Consider the following 18,708-nt stretch of genomic DNA (forward strand, 5'->3'; position numbering starts at 1 on the left):
CGTACACCACGCTTGGGGGGGGGGGGGGGGGGGGGGAAGGTCTGGTCCTTTGGTCTCCCTTGCCTGGTATGTGTGAGTCAACTATACAACTGATTGATCTACTTGGTATTTCTTTTTTGTTGTTAGCCCTGTCAGATAATAACAACCTTGATAGTTTACTGGACAGTGAATTAATGCCACTGATTCCAATGGTTCATTGTATTTTGTCATCTTAGCATACAATCAAGGAGTTTGACTTTGGATTAGCAAAATTTCCATGTTCAATTTAGGGTAGGGTGTTAAATGTATGCAAAGGAAATTACAGAGGCGAAATAAGAAATAAATACCAGGGCGGTTTGGTACAAGTTCTTCCCAAATCCCCACAACACCAATTTCTGGTATGAGAATCTCACACCCATTGATCACAACAACATTCAGAAAAGATTGGGAGCAGCAGAAAAATAACACTGGTGTGTCTGTCTTCCTTGCATATCAAAAGTAATTTAATTTTTTTTTTTTCAATTTTTTTTTTCTGATATCATACGTTCCAGTTTCTTTTACTGTACAATCAGAAAATACTGAATTCACCTCACACTGCAAACACTTTGATTTGATCTAACATAAAGCTCTCTATTTACAAAAATAGGTTTAAAATCACACAGATGTACTGATCTAAAGCTGGGAAATGACAGGATTATAAGATCAGGGTTGTTTTTAGTTAACATGTTTAAAGTCCTGCTTTGTACAGAAAGGATTCTCTGTCCATGCTACGCTAAATAATCTATAAAAAAAAAGGAAACTGCATTGTCTGAATTAGCTGAAATGTGCTTTATATTTTCCACCCTGGATTAATAATCCCTTCGACTGGGAAAGATTTTAGGGGCATTTGTTTTTGTAGAACGTCACAGAAGTATTTACTCAGAAAGCAGTAATAAACAAACTGAACCCATAAAAAAGATCAGGCTGTCAAACAACATTTACTACTAAGATCTCCTCCTTCAGTTGTAATGAGCTGCATTTGGAGGCTAATGATCTGTTGTATAATAAAGATGGCTCTCCGGCATTATCCCCCACACTGGAGGTGAAATCCTCTTACATCAAGGAAGAAGATAGGATAAGACCTAAGTCTGGACAAGGAGGCAGAATAACTATCAAAGTCCCTGCTCTGGGCACAAAAACCACAGTGACAAAAAAACATGACTGACAACAGGCTACAACTATCTATACAAAACCTGTACACTGTCACTTCAGCCCAAACCTTGAAGGACGACTCACACAGGTATCAAATGACCAGGTATCAGTGGAACCTGAGCAGCACTTCTGCTTTCATTCATTACTCCTGTTTCTTTACATGCAGCGAAGTGCTCCAGAGTAATGCGATCGTTAAAGCCGTTATTTTGAAAATTGATCTCTTCATTTGAGTGAGACGCGGAAAAACCAGTACATCTCTGCGTGCAGTGAAACCTGCGTTCAAGATAATCCAAGACAAGGTGGGGATTGTAATCTGTGCGTGCTTTACCTGATATGCAGGTACAACAGGGCACAGATCTGTTTTAGGCATCAGTGTAGAGCAGCCACGGGGTCAAAAAGTGACTGGATATTTTCTTTCTCTTCCAATATAATGTAGGATTGGTCAATCATTGGATTAAGTTTTAATTCAAACCCAAACACTTTTATGACTGTCTACAGTATTTTTTTTTGCTAGTCAAAGAAGATAGTCTGTGGTCCAGCCAGTTAACTCATCCTAAAAATCACTTTTTTTTCAGAATACAGTAACATTCTTTTCATTGTGATATTCTTGCAGAATATTAATGTGTATCGATTTTCTGATCGTTTTCGACTTTAGCAGACATTATTATTATTTATTATTATTCATACCAACAACTGAAAATTGTGCATACTTTTGGTAGGGTCTTATGACTAACTCTGTTTTTAAGATCTTTGAGTCATACTGACTACAGACAGAGAAAAAGAAGAGAAGAAATACATATAATATTTTTAGTTTAAGGGTTTTTTCCACTCCTGCCTGGATACTCACAGGCACCAATATCTGTTTGCAGTGGCAGAGCAGCATAGCATCCTGTAGCATGTGGTCCGACACAGAGGGGAAGACGTTCCATCCTGCTGGCATGGAAGCCAGGTGGAGGTTTAATAGCCTTTTAAATTCATTCAGCGTCAATACAAAGTGCTTCCTGAAAGTCTTTGTCACAAATTCCTGCAGCTCGGATGATGGCGTAGTGCCGTTAGCGTGATCTGGCGGGCTGCCACTGGAGTATCCATTAACCGAACCGTTGGGAATGGAGGAAGACGTGTCCATAGCCTCCACATCTGTGTCCCCCATTAGCTCATGTTGAATGTGGCCACCGTTCCCTGCCTTTCTGGCATCCAGGTCCTTCTGCAAAGACGACTGGTTCTCCTGAGCTCGCTCTTGGGCCATCTTTAAACGCTGCTCTCCACTTACTTGGATGGGCTCTGGAAAAAACAGACATCAGTTACTGTTAAGACACCTGTCTGTTGCATAGCTGTATGTGCTGATGATGAGCAGTCACTACACACCAGGCTGAGGAGAGTTATTTGGCATAAAGTCTTCCTTAGAGAAATTAAAGACCTTCTCCAACCTTGATCAAATCAGAGCAGAGTTAGTTTGGTGTGTGACTATGATGTCCTGATGATTTCACACCTGGTTCTTCGACTTTAACCTACTTGCTCTGGATGCCAAGCCACAGCATGTGTTGCCTGTGAGCAATGTCTTGGTGTTTCTTAATGAAGTCTACATCAGTAGGCAACAGAAACTCCCAGCCCCGGTTAACCCGAGGTGTAGACACGTGCTCCAGGAACTCCTTCACATCCTCTGGAGGAAGCTGTGGAAGAGACCAAGGGAAGGATACGTATTTATTATGTCAGTGTGAATGAAGTGGATCAACTGCTGCCACCAGGGAAACGGGAACACAGCATTCAGAGTCAACACTGTTGAGATTTCAAAGAAGCGATGGAACCGAGCATTTCTCACATTGTTCTCTCTTACATTTTCATGTATTTAAAGGCTGCCCCATTTCTTCACTTTCCTTGGTCTTGGCAAAAACAACTTATAATCAAATTATTCTCTATTTGTGTTGATGAAAAAACTGACAGACAAGTTGGCCTCATCTGTCAATGACTAGAGGACATTTTTCAAATTCTCCATTTGTGGTAGCTAAGATCATATCCATACCTTGATTACTGATGCAATTTCCTTTCTCATAACCGATCGCTCCTGAGTGAATCTCCACAACTAAAGAATCCAGAAATGGTATCGAATAAGTTGTGAAACAAACTGGATTCTTTAATGCAATTTAGAACGTTTTCATATTTTAAAGTCTCTGCAACTCACCACAAAGTCTCTGCCACGACAGAGGACCTCAGCAGGGACACCACTGAGAGGACTGCAGGTGTTTTTAGGATACAGAACATCACTGAAAAAAAAAAGCAAAAAAGGAAATAAAACAAGCACTAAGGATATCACTTAGCTGCCTGGACACTGTTCCATGAATTAATTTTGGGTGAATTTTGCCTGATTGTGTTAAAAAAACAATTGCTGACACTCACCTCTTAACAACCCAGTTTCCCTGGACTAGTAGTGCCACCTGCTGGATGCAGCGCAGAACTGAGGTTGAGTCTGTGCCCGAGGCGAGAAGTCCCATGAGATTAGCAAAGGGCATCACCTTGACTGGAGAAGAGAAGTTCAGAGAAGGCGGTTCAGTCATCCATGGAAAACAAAGGCTGGTGAAAATCTCACAGCCATGAACATAAAAGGTATGTAAAAGTTAAAGAAATACTTGGAATTATTTTACCCTATTTCTTACCATTTTAACTTTCTTCTAAAACCATGAGCAGCATGAAATATATATAAAAAAAATATTGCAATGTGGAAAAATTCTAAAGAAAGGGAAACAAGTCACAAGATAATCAGTAGTTACCGTTCTTCATCAGGGTCTTGACTTGGTCTCCCAGTGGCAGCGTACGGAGCTGAGCCATGGACAACACATTACTGGGACCGACAGGCTTTACACTAACAAACAAAAGGTAATGAAGTTCACGTTTCTGAAAAAGAGGACCTGTCCATAACTAAAAATGTTCTCTTTAAATATTGAGAAATACGTACAACTTCTCCTCTGTGAGCGGTGGCATCAGCATGTCCAGGTACTCCCTGAGAAATGGAGTTACAGACACAGATGAGTAGGTGAGGATTAAAGCATCAGGAACCACAGAAGACCAAACAAAGTGGTATCAAAGGCAACACACTGTTTATATGTTATATGTTGTTATATGTTATTAAACATGTTATTATGTTGTTACATGTTGTTATGTTATTAAACATATTGTTATATGTTTATATGTTATATGTTAAAAAACATTACAGGTGATGCAAGAGCAAATAATTATTCCTTTTGTCATTTAAATAAAAAAATTACAAACAGCAACAATTATACACACACATTGCCATGACATGTATGTTACTCACTTGGGAGTTTTCACCAGCTCAGAGTTCTGAGAGGCGTCCACAGACTGACAGAAGAGATACTGCCTTTCATGCTCTGAGCGACTGTCCTAAATTTACCCAATAACAAAGACAAAATAAAAATTTAAATAAAGATGGCAACATATTGGGCCAGCTATAATCAACACAGCTCCCTGTTGAACAACATCATATTTGACCTTGTTACAACCACAAATGGTTCAAAGTTATAAGGATTATTAAAAAGGTTCAGTAATGAATACTCAATATCTGCTGATGGAAAAGTTTGCAACGTTTACTAGGTAAATAAAAAAAAAACTCTGTACCCTGGCCGCATGGTACTGCAGGTGAATCCAAGGCTCCTCTGCTTGTTTCTTCTGGAGGAACTCGTACGACTGAATCCTCCTCTGTCGAGCCTGTTCAGACTCGGGACGTGCAAATCTCACCTAGAATCAAACGTGAGAAGAAAAGTCACACATTTTGACAGGCTACACTTATTATATTCCCATTTGTGTATGCACAGGTTCTCACAGTGATGGCTTTGGCTTCCTCCTCAGCTTCATCCTGGGACGAGTCTCCACCTGGGCACAGAAGACATAAGAAGTCTAATACAAGTACTGCCAGAGCTGAACCTATAGCAGCAGGTGAACATAAATAAAATGTTATATTATATATTTTTTTATTTTATTTTTTTAAAACTAAACTGTTTTACTTATACAGCAAACACACTCACCTTCATTGGCTGCCTCCCTCTCCCTCGTTTTGTTGTCAGCCTTGTCCAGGTAAGAGAAGCTCGGTCTCATCTGCAGAATTCCAGTAAGAGGTGTGATGTGAAGTTCACCTGCAGATGTGAATCAATAATATTATCAGAGAAGTGTATGTTGTATTGTTTCCAGAAATAACACAGTGGATGATTGCTACTGTCTCAAATTAACTTGTCCTGTTGCGATCCAAAGGTTAAAATGTAGAGCATGACACAGATACTGTTTTGCTTGAACACATGAGTGACATTTGTATATTTACAAGCAGGAACACTAAAGTCAGGCCAAACAAAACACAGTGGTACTACAGAAATACTGCTTTCTGAACCAGACCTTTACGAAACACAGCAGCAGCATATCTGGATGTGTTGGTGGTGGCCTGGATTGAGGAGAAGGTCTGCTTGTCCATCAACTTCCTGCAGAAGAAAACATTAAAAATGGTTAAACAATCTGACTGAAGACAAGACACACAAAGATGAAGAGCTAAGCTGAAGGACGGGAGTATACATACGATGCATAGGTGTTGCTGTCATCGTAACCGGTGCCGTCAACATTGAAAGCTATTTGTTCTCCTTTGCTACGACAGTAGTTGGGACTTGTGGTATTCATGGCCATTTCCAACTCCACCTGCACAGAAATCCTAAACATGTCACAACCAACTTTTGACTCAATCATTTGTTCAATGATTCCATAAGGATTTTTGACAGCGAGACAAAAGCCAATCATACCCTTTGCTGCTTGGGTTTGATCTTGGCTGACAAGTGGTTGACATCATCATAGGACATAATGGAAGGTCGAACAGGATACTGTGTCACAAACATGATGGTGGTTAATGTTTCATGATGCTCGGCAGGTTTTAACTTAATCAGTTTGCAGAGTGAAGGTGTGAGATTAAATCAAGAACCTTCATGAACAGAGACTTTACCTGGAAAAGATAGAGTTTATCTGCAAGGCTTTTGGCAAGGTATACATCAATCTGAAAGAAGGAAGAGAAACGGTTCACACAACAAACAACTGCATGACACTAAAGGCTAATTTCATTCACTGACAGACAGAGGGTTTAATATTTGTTGTGTCAACTTTTTTTTCCCTTTGTTTTAATTGTTTGGTGAATTTGGGTTTGTTGTAATTCTGCATGTACAATTACAGAAACTATGTCACGCGTCACTTTCTATGTTAACAATAACTCAATGTAAACTACTTTGAACAAACACTTTATACCACCAGACTTTCAACTTGAAAGTACAGTCCTTTCATTTCACTTAATGAGGGGTTCCTACTAAAAATGTTATATCCATTTCCTTTCTTTGTTCAGCAGTTGCCGCACACTGAAGAGACAGACACCTTCCTTCCACTGCTGACCGTAGAACTATCCTATGGTGTATTACAAACCTCTTCTATAACCGGATCATCATCATCCCCGCTAGCCATATTGATGTCAGCAAACGAGGAGCGGAGATGCCAGAGATGTGCAAAGGGAGTGGCAGCTGATCCAGAAGATCCAATCTAGGTACAGAAAAACAGAATGACAAATATAAAGATTTTTTTCTGCAAGATTACAGCTGCCATTGCAGCTCCCAAATAGCTGGTCACAGAGGAAAAACAGGCGATGCAAGGGCAACAGCAATCCGACTGAGAGCAACAAAAATCCAGTATTTAGTCTGACTTTGATAAACCTTTAATTGAGTTGATTAAAGCACCCTGGACGTGTCTGTAGGTGATGCCATCCTATCCAAACACAGGTACAACTCAAATGATGTAACGCAGTGTAACACAGATGACCTGGCTGGTTGTGACTTCTACCTGATGCAATAAACACTGTCGACGGCCGATGTCAAAACATGTGTTGTCTTAAAACGTTAGTTGTTTATGTATGATTCGTCAGATTTACACCTGTTTCTGTTTACACTAGCTCTCACAACAAGCTAGCATCCAACCGCCGGTAACTTTTTACAGGCCTGTACAACAATCTAGGTTCCCAGGTAACTTCTTTATAAATATATCTTAATTTCTTTAGGGGATATAAAACTGAATGGAAAAATCAACTAATCTTTTCATGGAAGCCATTGTTAGCAGCAACGCTAACTCACTGGTTACAGAAGGCTGCAGAACCATTAGCCTAGCGTTAGCAATGCTAACCAGTCTCTGAGTCTTATTGTAATTTTAAAACAATGGCAAATCCGCTCTAAATCCGCACAAGTTACCCGCGTACCTGCTCACTTCGACGATATCTCGTTTTGGTCACCACATCCGTGTAAGAACTGTCCGGAAATGAAGTAGGCAGCAGGGGTCTAACGTCTTACTGTAGCTACCGCTGCTGAAGTCTGCTCGTGTGGTGTGAGTCTAACCATGTTGACTGTACGATCCACACAGACACGTGGGGAGGAGCCCAGGACCATGATGCAGAGCGGCTTCAAAATGCAAATTTTCTCTGTTCACTGTGGAATATTCTAACCGCTGGAAACCAAAAGTCAACAATTTTCCCACATAAATGTTTAGGGAGTAAAATTTAACAGCCACATAACGAAAAGGGTTATGGCAGCGGTGGGATTCGAACCCACGCCCCCGAAGAGACTGGAGCCTTAATCCAGCGCCTTAGACCGCTCGGCCACGCTACCGTTATGCGACCGCTTAGACATATCTTTTAATGAACAAGTTAGACGACTTGAAAATCCTTAGTGAGTTACTATGTGGGCTACTCTAAGGAAAAAAGCCGTGCTTTGCAGTTTAGGTGTATCTTTATTTTTAAATTCACAAACGAAACATGACCAGAAAGGTTCAGGTAATTTGTGTTGAATCCACAGAAATCCCCTTATAATATTAATCTTATTGACTGACTGTACTGGTATTCAGGAGATAATAGAACTTAGAATTGAACTTAAAAATAACAAATGACAACATTTTCCCCTGATAAACCACTCAAACTTTATTTTACAGTTTTATACTCCAACATTTTTAACACTCCATTTAATGAAGGTCTGTTAATGTCTGGGAGAAAAGTCGGTAAACAATGTCTTTGTTCAACTTTTTTTTTTCATTCAACAGTCACTTAGTCAGAAGGTAACCAGACATAGAAACTTTAAGAACACAGGAATTAGGATTCATTAAGGGGGAAGGGAAGAAAAGTGAACCTCATCCTGGAAGGCACACACACCAGCACCGATAGAAAAGCAACAATCAATAAAAAATATGTAAACCGTTAACCATCCAGGCTGTTTCCTGAATGTCTTGTCTGACTATTATTCAGACACATGAATGCGTGTCGCATTTTCCTGTGATGTAAATGTGTATCCAGATTTACTCTTCGTCCTCTCCCTCCTCCATTAACGCCCAGGCCTCTTCAGCTTTCATGTAGTACTGGTTGGCAAGTCTGCCCTTCATGGCTGCCATGGCGGCATCTGCTGCTTCTGTGAACAAGTCTCCTGTGGAGGGAAAAGAGAGGATGTGACCCTTGAGATGAAGGCTCCATAAAATGGCTTTGAGTTTAAGACGTGCTTTCAAGTGTCTGTATTTTTCATATAATGACTGGACTGACTGTTATGGAATATTTCTGTGGCTAGTGAAGTGGATGACGCCACTGTGAGGACGGACCTGCTTTCTGTGGGTCTGCTTTGAGGTTATATCCTCCCACTTGGAACATCTCTGCCTGTCTGGCCATCAGCAGATAACCAGGCTCATCATGCACCCCATCAAACTCTCCGCCCTCGTCATAGTCTGTCATTGTCACTGCACTCTCATACCAGTGGACTGCTTCCTGCCAGTCCTGCTTCCTGGTTTGTTTAAGATAAAAGACACAATTAAACAAACCATAACACAGTAGATAGTGTACGGAATGTAAATGCCACCAGGAGGCAGCATTACTCCAACCTTGTGGGACGAGTTTACTGACCTGTCAGCTGACAGATTGTCTCCTGTGTCATAAGCTCTGGCCACTATAATCATAGAAGATCTGTCACCAGCCTCGGCAGCCTGCAGAAGAAACTTGAATCCTTTCATTCTGTTTCCTGCATTATCCTGTCAACAAGACAAAATAAAGAAAAAATGAATATTTTCATACTCAGTACTACCTAAAGTCAGATTAAGAATATCATGAAATATTCAGATTGTGGTACCTCCAGATCCATGTCGGGCAGGATGTGATGAGGCAGCTGTAGGCAGCACAGTCCCAGAGTAATAATAGCCTCCAGCTCTCCACACAGAGCTGCCCTCTCCAGGTGGAACATGGCAGAGTCGTGGTCCCACTGCTCCTCCTTCTCACAGAAGCGTCCTGCTTCATGGTACCGTACCATCGCCAGATGGACCTGTGCAGAGGGAAGGCCTCTCAGATATATTTAAAGAGTCTTTTATCTGATAATTATTAATTCATATAATGAATTAATCACCTTTCCAAGAATTGACTGTCCGATTTTCTTCTGCAGCATTGAGCTGCTGAGTCGTTCCACCTCAGTGGCCACACACGATGATCGGTGAACATGAGCACGGGTCGAATGGTAGAAGCTCCACTTTTCTTCCGTGAGCTTAGCAAAAAAGGGAAACTGTTTTCTTCTGTTCTTTGACACATTGTCTAGAGAATCAATTCTGTGATGAGCAGGAAATCAAGCGCAATCTGATGGAAGATGCGTCTTTTTCAGGAGTGCGCCCATTGACAATAATCATCTTTTTTATTGTTTACTGAATGAGTGCACCCCTGTTTGTCATTCAGTGATTCCAAAATAATGGTAAATGTGTGAGCAGGAGTGCGTGTGCACACACACAAAGGATTATAGTGTTGAAACATTAGAAAGAATGAAAGGTGGTGAAACAGAGGCAGATGGTTCCAGATTCAAATTTCTGTGCATCTCAACATCAACATCATGCTTCACGTTTGCAGCAACAAGGTCCAATCTCACTGAGTCAGTATTTTTGTTCAAGACTTCATGCATTTAATCACCAAGTCATTGTCAGGAGTGCTTGAATAAAGGTTGGCAGACACTCTTGGAGGAGCAACCACCTTCCTCTGATGAAGGGAGACACCCGACAGAAGGAGGAGGAGGAGAGGGATCAGGAGGAGAATGGTTAAAATGAGAATGGTGAGAGATGAACATGATGAAACAGAGAAAGGAAGGCGTAGAAAGTTAGAGATTATGACTGAGGCGGAGGAGACGTTCAAACATTGACGGCTCGGTTTGTTTACCCGTCTGACACTGTCCTCATCTGACTCGGAATATTGTCTGTGGTGTCGATGATGGCCCTATGTGATGATACAACATGCATTACAAACCAACTGCCAGTTCTCTGACTGTAATGTCCAAGAGTAAGAAAGAGTAAAGAGAACAACGACAGAATTTTAGCTTGATAAAAAACGTTTTTCGCTAAAAATGTTTTACATATTAAACAGCAAAACAACCTTCGTTATTTTAAATGAAACTGAGAAAATAAAAATATAACTGAATTATTTTTTTGCAACGTAAATAAAATATATACACTTTCTATGGACATCAATATACTATGACATTTTTAAAAAGTTACGATGCATGTCAAAAACAAAACGCTTTATCAAAAATTGCCTCAATAAGAAAAGTGTTTACCCCTTCTAGGGGGTAATTTATGTCGCCCTCACTCCTCTTCTCACTGGGGCATCCACTGTCACTGCCACTCTCGTTTTCCTACAGACAAAATCATCACAAACCTCAGACAACTCCTGACAATTCACGACATGACATTAAAATTAACATATTCTATCCTATTCTAAACAGTGACTAACAAAATTAAAAAGCAAAAGAAAAAAATAAATGTTAAATAAATAATAAGCAGTAAATAGTAATTTTAAGTGGGTAATTATGTGTAAATGTGTACCACGTACCAAATACATTTTGTCAGCTGTATTCAATCAAATTGATCAGAAAAATCAAAAACTATTAAGAAGAAAAATATATAAAGATATATTTTTACATTTGTAACTGAAACAATATATCAATAGAATATATTTTAAATAATGCCTCTTGTTGTGTTTTGGGTGCTGAAGCCAGTGACCTCTGACCTTGCGCTCCCCTGTGTTGTTACTGTGCAGCCTCTCGTGTTCATTCATCCCAGTAAAACCTGCATTTAAACAAAGACATGGCTGCTCAGGATGTGATCTCCATACGTTTGCTGCACAAATCTCAGTGAGAAGAAAATGCATTTAAATTTCACCACCTGAAACCACAGGAGACCTGGTCATGGACCCATACGCAGCAAACGGTGAGGAGAGGGAGAGAGGGGAGCAAGGAGCCGAGTCCGCGTCGCTCATGTTCTCGTCTGCTGAAGAAGTCTCAGACATGCGGGTCAACAGTAGAGGAGCTCTGCTTCCTGACATGGTACGAACACGAGGAGAACCGCACTGCTCCTCACAACCTCTCAGAACCGTCTTCGCTGATTTCTGAAGTAAAACAAAGTTTATTTAAATACAGTATAACAAATAAAAACATAATTCCTGAGAAACATTTTCTGTTTATGAACAGTTTCATCTGTGAAGATTCAAATATTTAAACACTTGTTTAGAAGTCCTTAATCCTACCAGGAGTTTGTTGGTGCAGTCCAGCTGCACCTTCTCTGAAGGTGACAGGTCAAAGGGCATCAGGCCCATGCTCTTACAGATCCTATTACAGAGGTGAGAGTGGAAGAAAAGAGCCATGCCTCGCACTCCTGGAACACAGGAAACACAGGGAACTTCTTAAAGACAGATCAAATGGTTTGATCGTCTGTGTAACACTGTAAACAATAACAACAACAACAACAACAACAAACCTAGATTCCCATCTCCAAAGTCCGTCCCCAACTCTGTGTGAATCTGGGGGTCAGTGTAGAGGTCCCCAACTCCCTGAATGTCCACCACAATCAGCTGGTGTCCTGAACGCTCAAAGGTGAAATGACTAAAGGCCTGGATGGAGGGTTACAGAAAACATGGAATGAAAACATACAGAATAGCTACGCTGTACAGGAATAAAAATCCATGTGTGTCGCTGCTCACCTGTGGAGTGAGTCTAATGTTATCGTCCTTAACAAAGCCAGAGTTGGAGTTGTATTTGATGTACTTGCCCTCGATGTAGTGTTCCAGATGAAAGAGAGGTTTACCAGGTCTGTCAGTCATCTCCAACACACACATCTGCACGATGTCCACCTGAGGACCATACACAGACGTCACACGGACATCAACGAGGCTAATGGTGGGGTCTGTACTGATCTAATAAGAACGCTGGAACGCCACAGCCCTGTAAGAACCAGCAGGTTGTGCTGTTGTACCTGTTTCGGTGGCCTGTGCCTGTTATACTCCTCTCCCCAGAGTTTGGCCTCCATCTGCAGCCTGACGTCCTCAAAGTAAACGTCCCTGTCCACTGTTTCCATGTAACGCTTGGCCACATAGTTGGACGCTGACTTCCAGTTGCTGCTGTGTGAGAAGTTGGATAACTTCTTCCTGGGGAAAAGAGTTTGGACAAATAATACATTTAGTTTTGTTATATTTTACATTCACATTTGTGCAGTTATTTCTAAGCACAGTAAACATTTATCATGACCGTGTGACTATGCATTTTATTAAGGTTGGTCTATATGTCAATCAGTCCAAGTTGTTGGAGGCCACTGAGGTGACAGTGTGAAAACAGCTGCTCTATTAAAGCTTAACAGGGGCAGTAGTGGCTTAGTGGTTAAGGAAGTGGTTAAGGAAGGACCGGAAGGTTGCAGGTTTGAATCCACCAGCTGCCAAGTTACCACTGAGAGGCACCGTCCACACACACTGATCCCCGGGCACCCGGGTTAAATGCAGAGGTTTGTTGTGTGCAGTGGTGTGCTGTGTCACGATGACAACGAGTTAACTTTCCTTCCTTTCCTTAACAGAATACACACAGGTAGAATGTAACCACGTAGATTCCACATCCTCATCATTCAAACAACGACAGTCTATACAACTCAGTACAGACCATAAACCAGAGGAAACAGACCTGGGATCAGTCTGCAGTGACCCCGGGTCATAAACAACAGGGGAACCACACCATGAGCATTCCATTTAGCTCTACCATGACTGGACTTGTTCAGTGGGACACTACCCTCTCCAAGGGTTTTGTGGGAGATATCTTTTTTTATATTCCTAATGAGGGAGCTGTTGATAACTGCACATTTCCCACATAACTGAGGATTACACATCACCAACACACACTGTCTTCCCTTTATTCTGCAATGTCAAGCAGTATCTGATTCAAAAGTGGAGCTGGTCATGAGAAAGTCTGAAGAGCTCTAACACAGCTTTTGTACAGCTGGGTCACAGTCACATTCTCGTTACTATCTCTGGTTGGGAAAATGATGAATCCTTCAGCCACTATTCTCCTGAGTGAGTGCTTGAAATGTGAAGAATGTGGACCTGAATCGCTAATAGCTCCAGAATGGAAGACCAACCATTTACTACTCTGCTTTGTTTACACTTAGACAACACCCCCCGATGTATCTAGAACATAAGGGCAATAACCTCTGAAAGAGAATAAATGAGCGCAGGGGAAAAAATGTTTTGACTTACGTTCTGAAGCACTCTCTCATCGCTCCTTTACCGAAGGGCTGTAAGAAAACAGATGAGCATTTAGAGGCTCCATGATGTTTCACATGTGTACATGTTAGGACGTGTAGGTTAGTTCCATTTTTGGAATTGATCATTTTTTAACAAACAAAGTAACAACAAAGTCATTTTTAGCAATGTTGAATTATCTTTCAAATTCATTGAATTTTGTAGATAAAACAAGAGCAATACCTGTGTTGCCATCTTGATGTGGACCTGGTCCTGAGCCCATTCACCTTTGACGGCATTGTACCTAAAAGGAGGAGACAGTAAACAATGATGAGGATTAGTGAAACACTACCAAGAAAAGGTCTGGGTCCATTTAAACATACAGTTTCAGTTAACAGTTCCTCTGGATAATTTATCTATCAATTACACCTGATGACTGATGATGAATTATATTCAGCCCTACCTCTCTTTCTGTCTATTTGTAACTGTTGTAACTGAGGAGAACTGACTTAGGTTCATAATCAGCTCCATCTCTTGTGCAAACAGTCAAACCCTTTCCTGTATCTGTGTGCATTCCTACCCTTTCAATCAGCCTGCAACAGACATCAGACTACCCCATTTCCCCCTGTGACGTGGAAATTAATCTGTACCGTGTACAAGCTGTAGCTTGAAAATCAGATGCATGTGGGCATGTTCTGTTCCAAGATCTGATCGAATGCAGTCAGCTGATTAAAGTGCAGTCATCCAAGCACCAATCAGCTCTCGTTCGTGTTCCTTAGCAATAAATCAAAATACTCCTACTGTACCCCCTGCTGCAGTGAGGACCCACCACTACTTCTGCTGACGCCGTGTTTGTGTTTTTCACCTGTAAAAACATAAATCGCTCACACTGAGTTGGTCCTCTCTGTTTCTGCAACAACGCATTCATAAAAACAGGACACAAACTCTTCAGATTTATTAAAGCCAAGCTGCTCTCTGCCCTTCACAAGACTGTTTGTGAACAAGCTGTTATAAATCGTAATGTCCAACACGTCCATTTCTGTCTCTTAAAATAAACAATAACCAAAACACAAGTGCGTACTTTTAATAGAAACTTAAAAAAGCCAGTTTGTCCACATTCGTTTTGGATTCACAGGGGACGAGGAGCGTCAGGTGAGTCTATAAGAAGGGAGCATTAGCATGGGAGACTCACCACACACTGGGTCAGTAAGTCTGTTTGGCTAGGTGCCCTGGGTTAATGAATGATGCATGAACTGCAGCTGCAGCTGTGGAGTCCCCAATGAAAACAAATACAGACAACTTTACATGCACACTGGTCGAACAAATGAACTCCTTTTTAAACACTGCCCAGTGGACAGATATTGTTTTTGACCTAATGTTTCATGTCTTAAAGATCTTTCTTTCCACTCTTTCTACTGCTTATCTATTCAGGAAATCAGTCATGTAACTGAAAGATTTGTTTTTGAATTAGCATGACCTACACCGTGAAAGACAGGAGACGGTTGTGTGTGCTGGACATTGTCCACTCAGCCTCTGCAGACGTCAACCATGGTTAATATAAAACTCTTCTTACCCTGATTTTACTTCCTAAACTACTACTTGCTGAACATGTGATGTAATTTAGTGTTAGCTTTTAAACACGTCACTTCCACTGTAATGGCATTTAAAACTTGGCTGAGGGGGGTTTTACGTGTGGGAACATAATGTTCTCAGATTGCCATTCCATCCACTTCATACTACAGGGGGCATAAGAGAGGGACAGAGGGGTTAGGGTTACAGGTGGGTAAAAGTAGTACATAAAAAAAACACATGCTCCTGAAAATCCACGATTTCTCTGCAGTCTATAACTTATGGGATGTTACATAACTTGAGCCTAACTGGGTCATACACACAACGTGTGTATTCTTTATTATGATTTCTCCTGTAGCTGTTTCTGTTTCTATTAAATGATCTATCATACTGGCAGAAAAGAGCATAAAGATACTAATAATATATACTACTGATTTCTGTCTCATCTCATGTTAACTCGTTAACATTAACTCCGTCAAATGTAGTCAAACATGGAAATGAGCATGGAAAAACACTGCCAAATTGGTGTCAGAGTTTCCATACCTGTAGCGGACGCAGGGCTCAGTGGGGATTTCCTCCAGATGAAACTCCGCCCATGGGTCAGGCATGGCTTTGGCCTTTTCGATCGCATGTCTCCATGCATCCTGTTTAAAATACAAAAACTTCAATTAGAAATGACTTGAGTTTTGTTAATCCAATAAGTTAAGACTTTAGTACAAACTGCACTGAACAAAAAAAAAGAAATATAAATAATTTCAAAACCCAGTGCATGTGAACATTGGGGCAACTGACCACGTGCACTTTCTTGGGAGGGGTTATTAATCATGGCGCAAGTTAGTAGTAAACTAAATCTTCTCAGTAACACAAGTCCTGCCCTCCTCTGTGCAGAACTAAACTGCAGGCCTTCCTCGTACACCGGTCCATGTCCAGCAGGCGTTCCAGACATGTTTATATATAGAGCCTGGGATTCACATGAAGAGGAACACTGTATGAAAGGTCATGTTTTTAACAGATAGAGTGTCACGTCTCTTTGTGAGCAGGAGTGGGACCTCGGTTTTCACGTCAGACTTAACCTTTAATTAAAAAGTCGTAACCCAACAAATCAGACAGAATTAAATTGAAATGACACGTGTGTAACGTGTGTATGTTGTGCAGTTTGAAAAGTTTCTTGTTTTTATAGTAGTAGAAGGTAATCACATTGGGGAAAGGAGGAAATGTTGATTGGGATGCAAGAAAAAGAGTAGTGGTGGGTGAGGAAAGATGAAAACCATGATGCTACTGAATGAAAATAAAAAAACATTCCAAGACAGAAGGAAAAGGAAACAGCAAGCCATAAAGTACAGCAGGATGGAGGGAGGCATGGATGATCACTGGTGGAGAGGGAGAACAGAGATATAATTGAACCTGTAACATACCCGTGCGCTCTCAGATATAACCTTGTACGATCGTGGTTCGTCCACCGTTTCTGTTTCGTTCTATGTAAAGGAGTGAGGAGGGGAAAAAACTGCTTTAGATGTTTCACATGAGCAACAGCAAAGAAAACACACAGGGGCTCGAATACAGATGCTGTTCAAATAGAAAATAGAAAATGTCATGAGGTAAGGACCAGACTCTGACACTTCCTCCATCAGTCAGCGAACGTGATGGACCCACTTTCCACTTCCTCTATAAAGACGCATTTACATACTGTACAAAGGAGGAAGAAGAATAGCACCATCAAAAGAAACATTTGTCAAGTTTTTTTGTATTTATAAATCTTGACACCTTTGTTTTAAAACGTGTGTTCATTTGAGTCATGTTTGCCTTTGTCTTAACTCAGACCTTTATTAGGGTCTTTAGATTCTCATTTGGATTTCCTTAATTTTTCATCTCTCCGTTTTATCGTTCATGCTGTTACAAGTGACAGGTTCCTGTATGTCAAAAATAATTTATGCAAATGGCCTCAATAATTCCTCGACAAAAGCATATATGCTAGTCTGTATATTGCGCAAGAAGCTGCGTCACAAAAAAAGAACACAAAGAGCACTCCCTCGCAGTTTGCTTTAAATGGTAATGTGGTCGCAGCGGCTCACCCTGTAGACAAAGTTGCTCTTTGGAAGAGAGTTTGACAGCTGCCGGGTGTAAACCTGTTTCTTCAAGAAGTGGCATATTTCCCTGACTGGGTCACCAAGAATGGGACAGAGGATGCGGTCCTCATCGTCGTCATCATCACTGGCGTTGGCATCACTGAGAGAGGAGGTCCTCTGGCCTGGGCCTCTTTGTTGGGCAGGGGGTCTCTGGGCACTGCCCTCCTCATCCATGCTGAACATTAGCTCGTCGTCCATGCTGGCTGCTGTTTCTGTGAAGGAGACAGTTTTGTAGTAAACCTTTCATCCACCTATAATGTCATCCTGAGTTCTCTCCCCCAAAAATTCAACCCCCTTACTGGAAACAAGACCACAGTTTCATTCCAAAGGACACCCAGCCAAAAGTGTCGCTGAGGTGAAACTATTAGTCCATAGCTATAGTACCACTCCTCATTCACACCTCCAACCTGGTGACTTTACATTCTGCCCTCCTTAGAATAGGGTGGCTTTCACCACACCTCCATCCCACCTTTGTGCAACGACCCTTGTTACAGGTATGTAGCCCACTGAAGGCTAAATACCAGAACTCCCCAGTAGTCAGTCAGAACTGAAGAAGCCTCTTGGATGAGAGGTGACAACCATGATGGGACAGGAACACAGCAAGCTGTCACCTTGGCTGTACCAGCCTCTGTGCTGCTGTGTGCAAAGTTTGTTGACATCTTGGGCATCAGCATGCATCAACATCTGTTTATGATCAATTCTGAATGGAATAACAACATGTAAAACATGTCCAACTTATTACATCCGTGTTTTAGCTGCTAATGTAAAAGACATTTTTGAGTGACAGTTGTCTGGTTCAGATCAGAGGAATTAGAAACATAAACACAACACACAGCGTTGCTAATCGTCCGCTGACTCTGAGTGAAGCCATGCAGGCTCACATAAAAGCATCATGCAGTAGCACGATGAAACCCCATATCAACATCTAAGCATGAACTCACTTTATTTTGGCACGATGTGTACGTTGTCACCGATGTACGTTGTCTTCTTATTATTCTTCCTTCCGACTCAGGATCTGATATTCCAGTTTCGGGTCGCTGTGGTTCAAGACTCCTCCCAGACCAAAACAAAGACTCGGACCCGGTTCTCCAACGTCTCCTGTAGCTCCCGGGACGTGCCTGGCAAAAGAACACGTTGTTTACCACCGTCCACCACAGCGACTAGAGCTATCTGCACGTTCCACACAGTTCACTGACATAGACACGCCCCCAGGCCTGCTGCTGCCTTCACTGCTGTCGGATACAGGATACGCCATAAACGGAGGCGTCG

At 41.5% G+C, this 18,708-nt stretch overlaps 2 protein-coding genes and 1 non-coding gene across 5 annotated transcripts in view; all 3 read right to left on the reverse strand.

Annotated features, from left to right (window-relative positions):
• The window catches only part of polr3e (polymerase (RNA) III (DNA directed) polypeptide E), a 13,005-nt gene extending 5,204 nt beyond the window's left edge, over window positions 1-7,801 (reverse strand). For both annotated transcript variants that reach the window (XM_025057607.1, XM_008314284.3), the window contains exons 1-18: window positions 7,448-7,801; window positions 6,628-6,741; window positions 6,161-6,211; window positions 5,964-6,041; window positions 5,747-5,862; window positions 5,569-5,651; window positions 5,208-5,315; window positions 5,006-5,055; window positions 4,801-4,920; window positions 4,481-4,566; window positions 4,121-4,165; window positions 3,936-4,027; window positions 3,565-3,685; window positions 3,350-3,431; window positions 3,191-3,250; window positions 2,683-2,840; window positions 2,536-2,597; window positions 2,018-2,451 (exon numbers count right to left, since the gene is read on the reverse strand). In XM_025057607.1, the coding sequence (XP_024913375.1) occupies window positions 2,018-2,451; window positions 2,536-2,597; window positions 2,683-2,840; window positions 3,191-3,250; window positions 3,350-3,431; window positions 3,565-3,685; window positions 3,936-4,027; window positions 4,121-4,165; window positions 4,481-4,566; window positions 4,801-4,920; window positions 5,006-5,055; window positions 5,208-5,315; window positions 5,569-5,651; window positions 5,747-5,862; window positions 5,964-6,041; window positions 6,161-6,211; window positions 6,628-6,666 (1,785 nt within the window). In that variant the 5' untranslated portion in view covers window positions 6,667-6,741; window positions 7,448-7,801. The remainder of the gene's footprint in view (window positions 1-2,017; window positions 2,452-2,535; window positions 2,598-2,682; window positions 2,841-3,190; window positions 3,251-3,349; window positions 3,432-3,564; window positions 3,686-3,935; window positions 4,028-4,120; window positions 4,166-4,480; window positions 4,567-4,800; window positions 4,921-5,005; window positions 5,056-5,207; window positions 5,316-5,568; window positions 5,652-5,746; window positions 5,863-5,963; window positions 6,042-6,160; window positions 6,212-6,627; window positions 6,742-7,447) is intronic.
• trnal-aag (transfer RNA leucine (anticodon AAG)) lies at window positions 7,772-7,853 on the reverse strand. The gene has a single exon. It is a non-coding gene; the product is annotated as a tRNA-Leu (tRNA).
• A 282-nt stretch (window positions 7,854-8,135) lies between these two features.
• On the reverse strand, window positions 8,136-18,613 carry eef2k (eukaryotic elongation factor 2 kinase). Of its 2 annotated transcripts, XM_017034721.2 has the most exons (19): window positions 18,381-18,613; window positions 17,386-17,651; window positions 16,729-16,788; window positions 15,857-15,957; window positions 13,988-14,048; window positions 13,760-13,797; window positions 12,496-12,667; window positions 12,224-12,373; window positions 12,001-12,133; window positions 11,771-11,898; window positions 11,410-11,632; window positions 11,255-11,313; window positions 10,803-10,880; window positions 10,409-10,465; window positions 9,618-9,752; window positions 9,348-9,536; window positions 9,125-9,249; window positions 8,827-9,005; window positions 8,136-8,657 (listed from the first exon to the last, which is right to left on the reverse strand). In XM_017034721.2, the coding sequence occupies exons 2-19, from the start codon at window positions 17,635-17,637 to the stop codon at window positions 8,533-8,535; spliced, it is 2,265 nt and encodes a 754-aa protein (XP_016890210.1). In that variant the 5' UTR covers window positions 17,638-17,651; window positions 18,381-18,613; the 3' UTR covers window positions 8,136-8,532. The 2 variants fall into 2 exon arrangements, with proteins under 2 accessions (XP_016890210.1, XP_024913374.1); XM_025057606.1 differs by lacking the exon at window positions 16,729-16,788.
• Between the last annotated feature and the right edge of the window lie 95 nt (window positions 18,614-18,708).

This window comes from Cynoglossus semilaevis, chromosome 8, assembly GCF_000523025.1.
Source record: "Cynoglossus semilaevis isolate Cse_v1.0 chromosome 8, Cse_v1.0, whole genome shotgun sequence".
NCBI lineage: Eukaryota > Metazoa > Chordata > Actinopteri > Pleuronectiformes > Cynoglossidae > Cynoglossus > Cynoglossus semilaevis.

Bases quoted from the DNA above. Each gene is read 5' to 3' on its own strand.
- eef2k (XM_017034721.2), bottom strand. From the start codon at position 17,637: ATGGACGACGAGCTAATGTTCAGCATGGATGAGGAGGGCAGTGCCCAG. The intron at 10,881-11,254 runs GTCAGAGGTCAC...TTTTGTCTGTAG, and splicing joins ACAACACAGGGGAGCGCAAG to GAAAACGAGAGTGGCAGTGA. The intron at 9,537-9,617 runs GTGATTAATTCA...CCCTCTGCACAG, and splicing joins GACAGTCAATTCTTGGAAAG to GTCCATCTGGCGATGGTACG.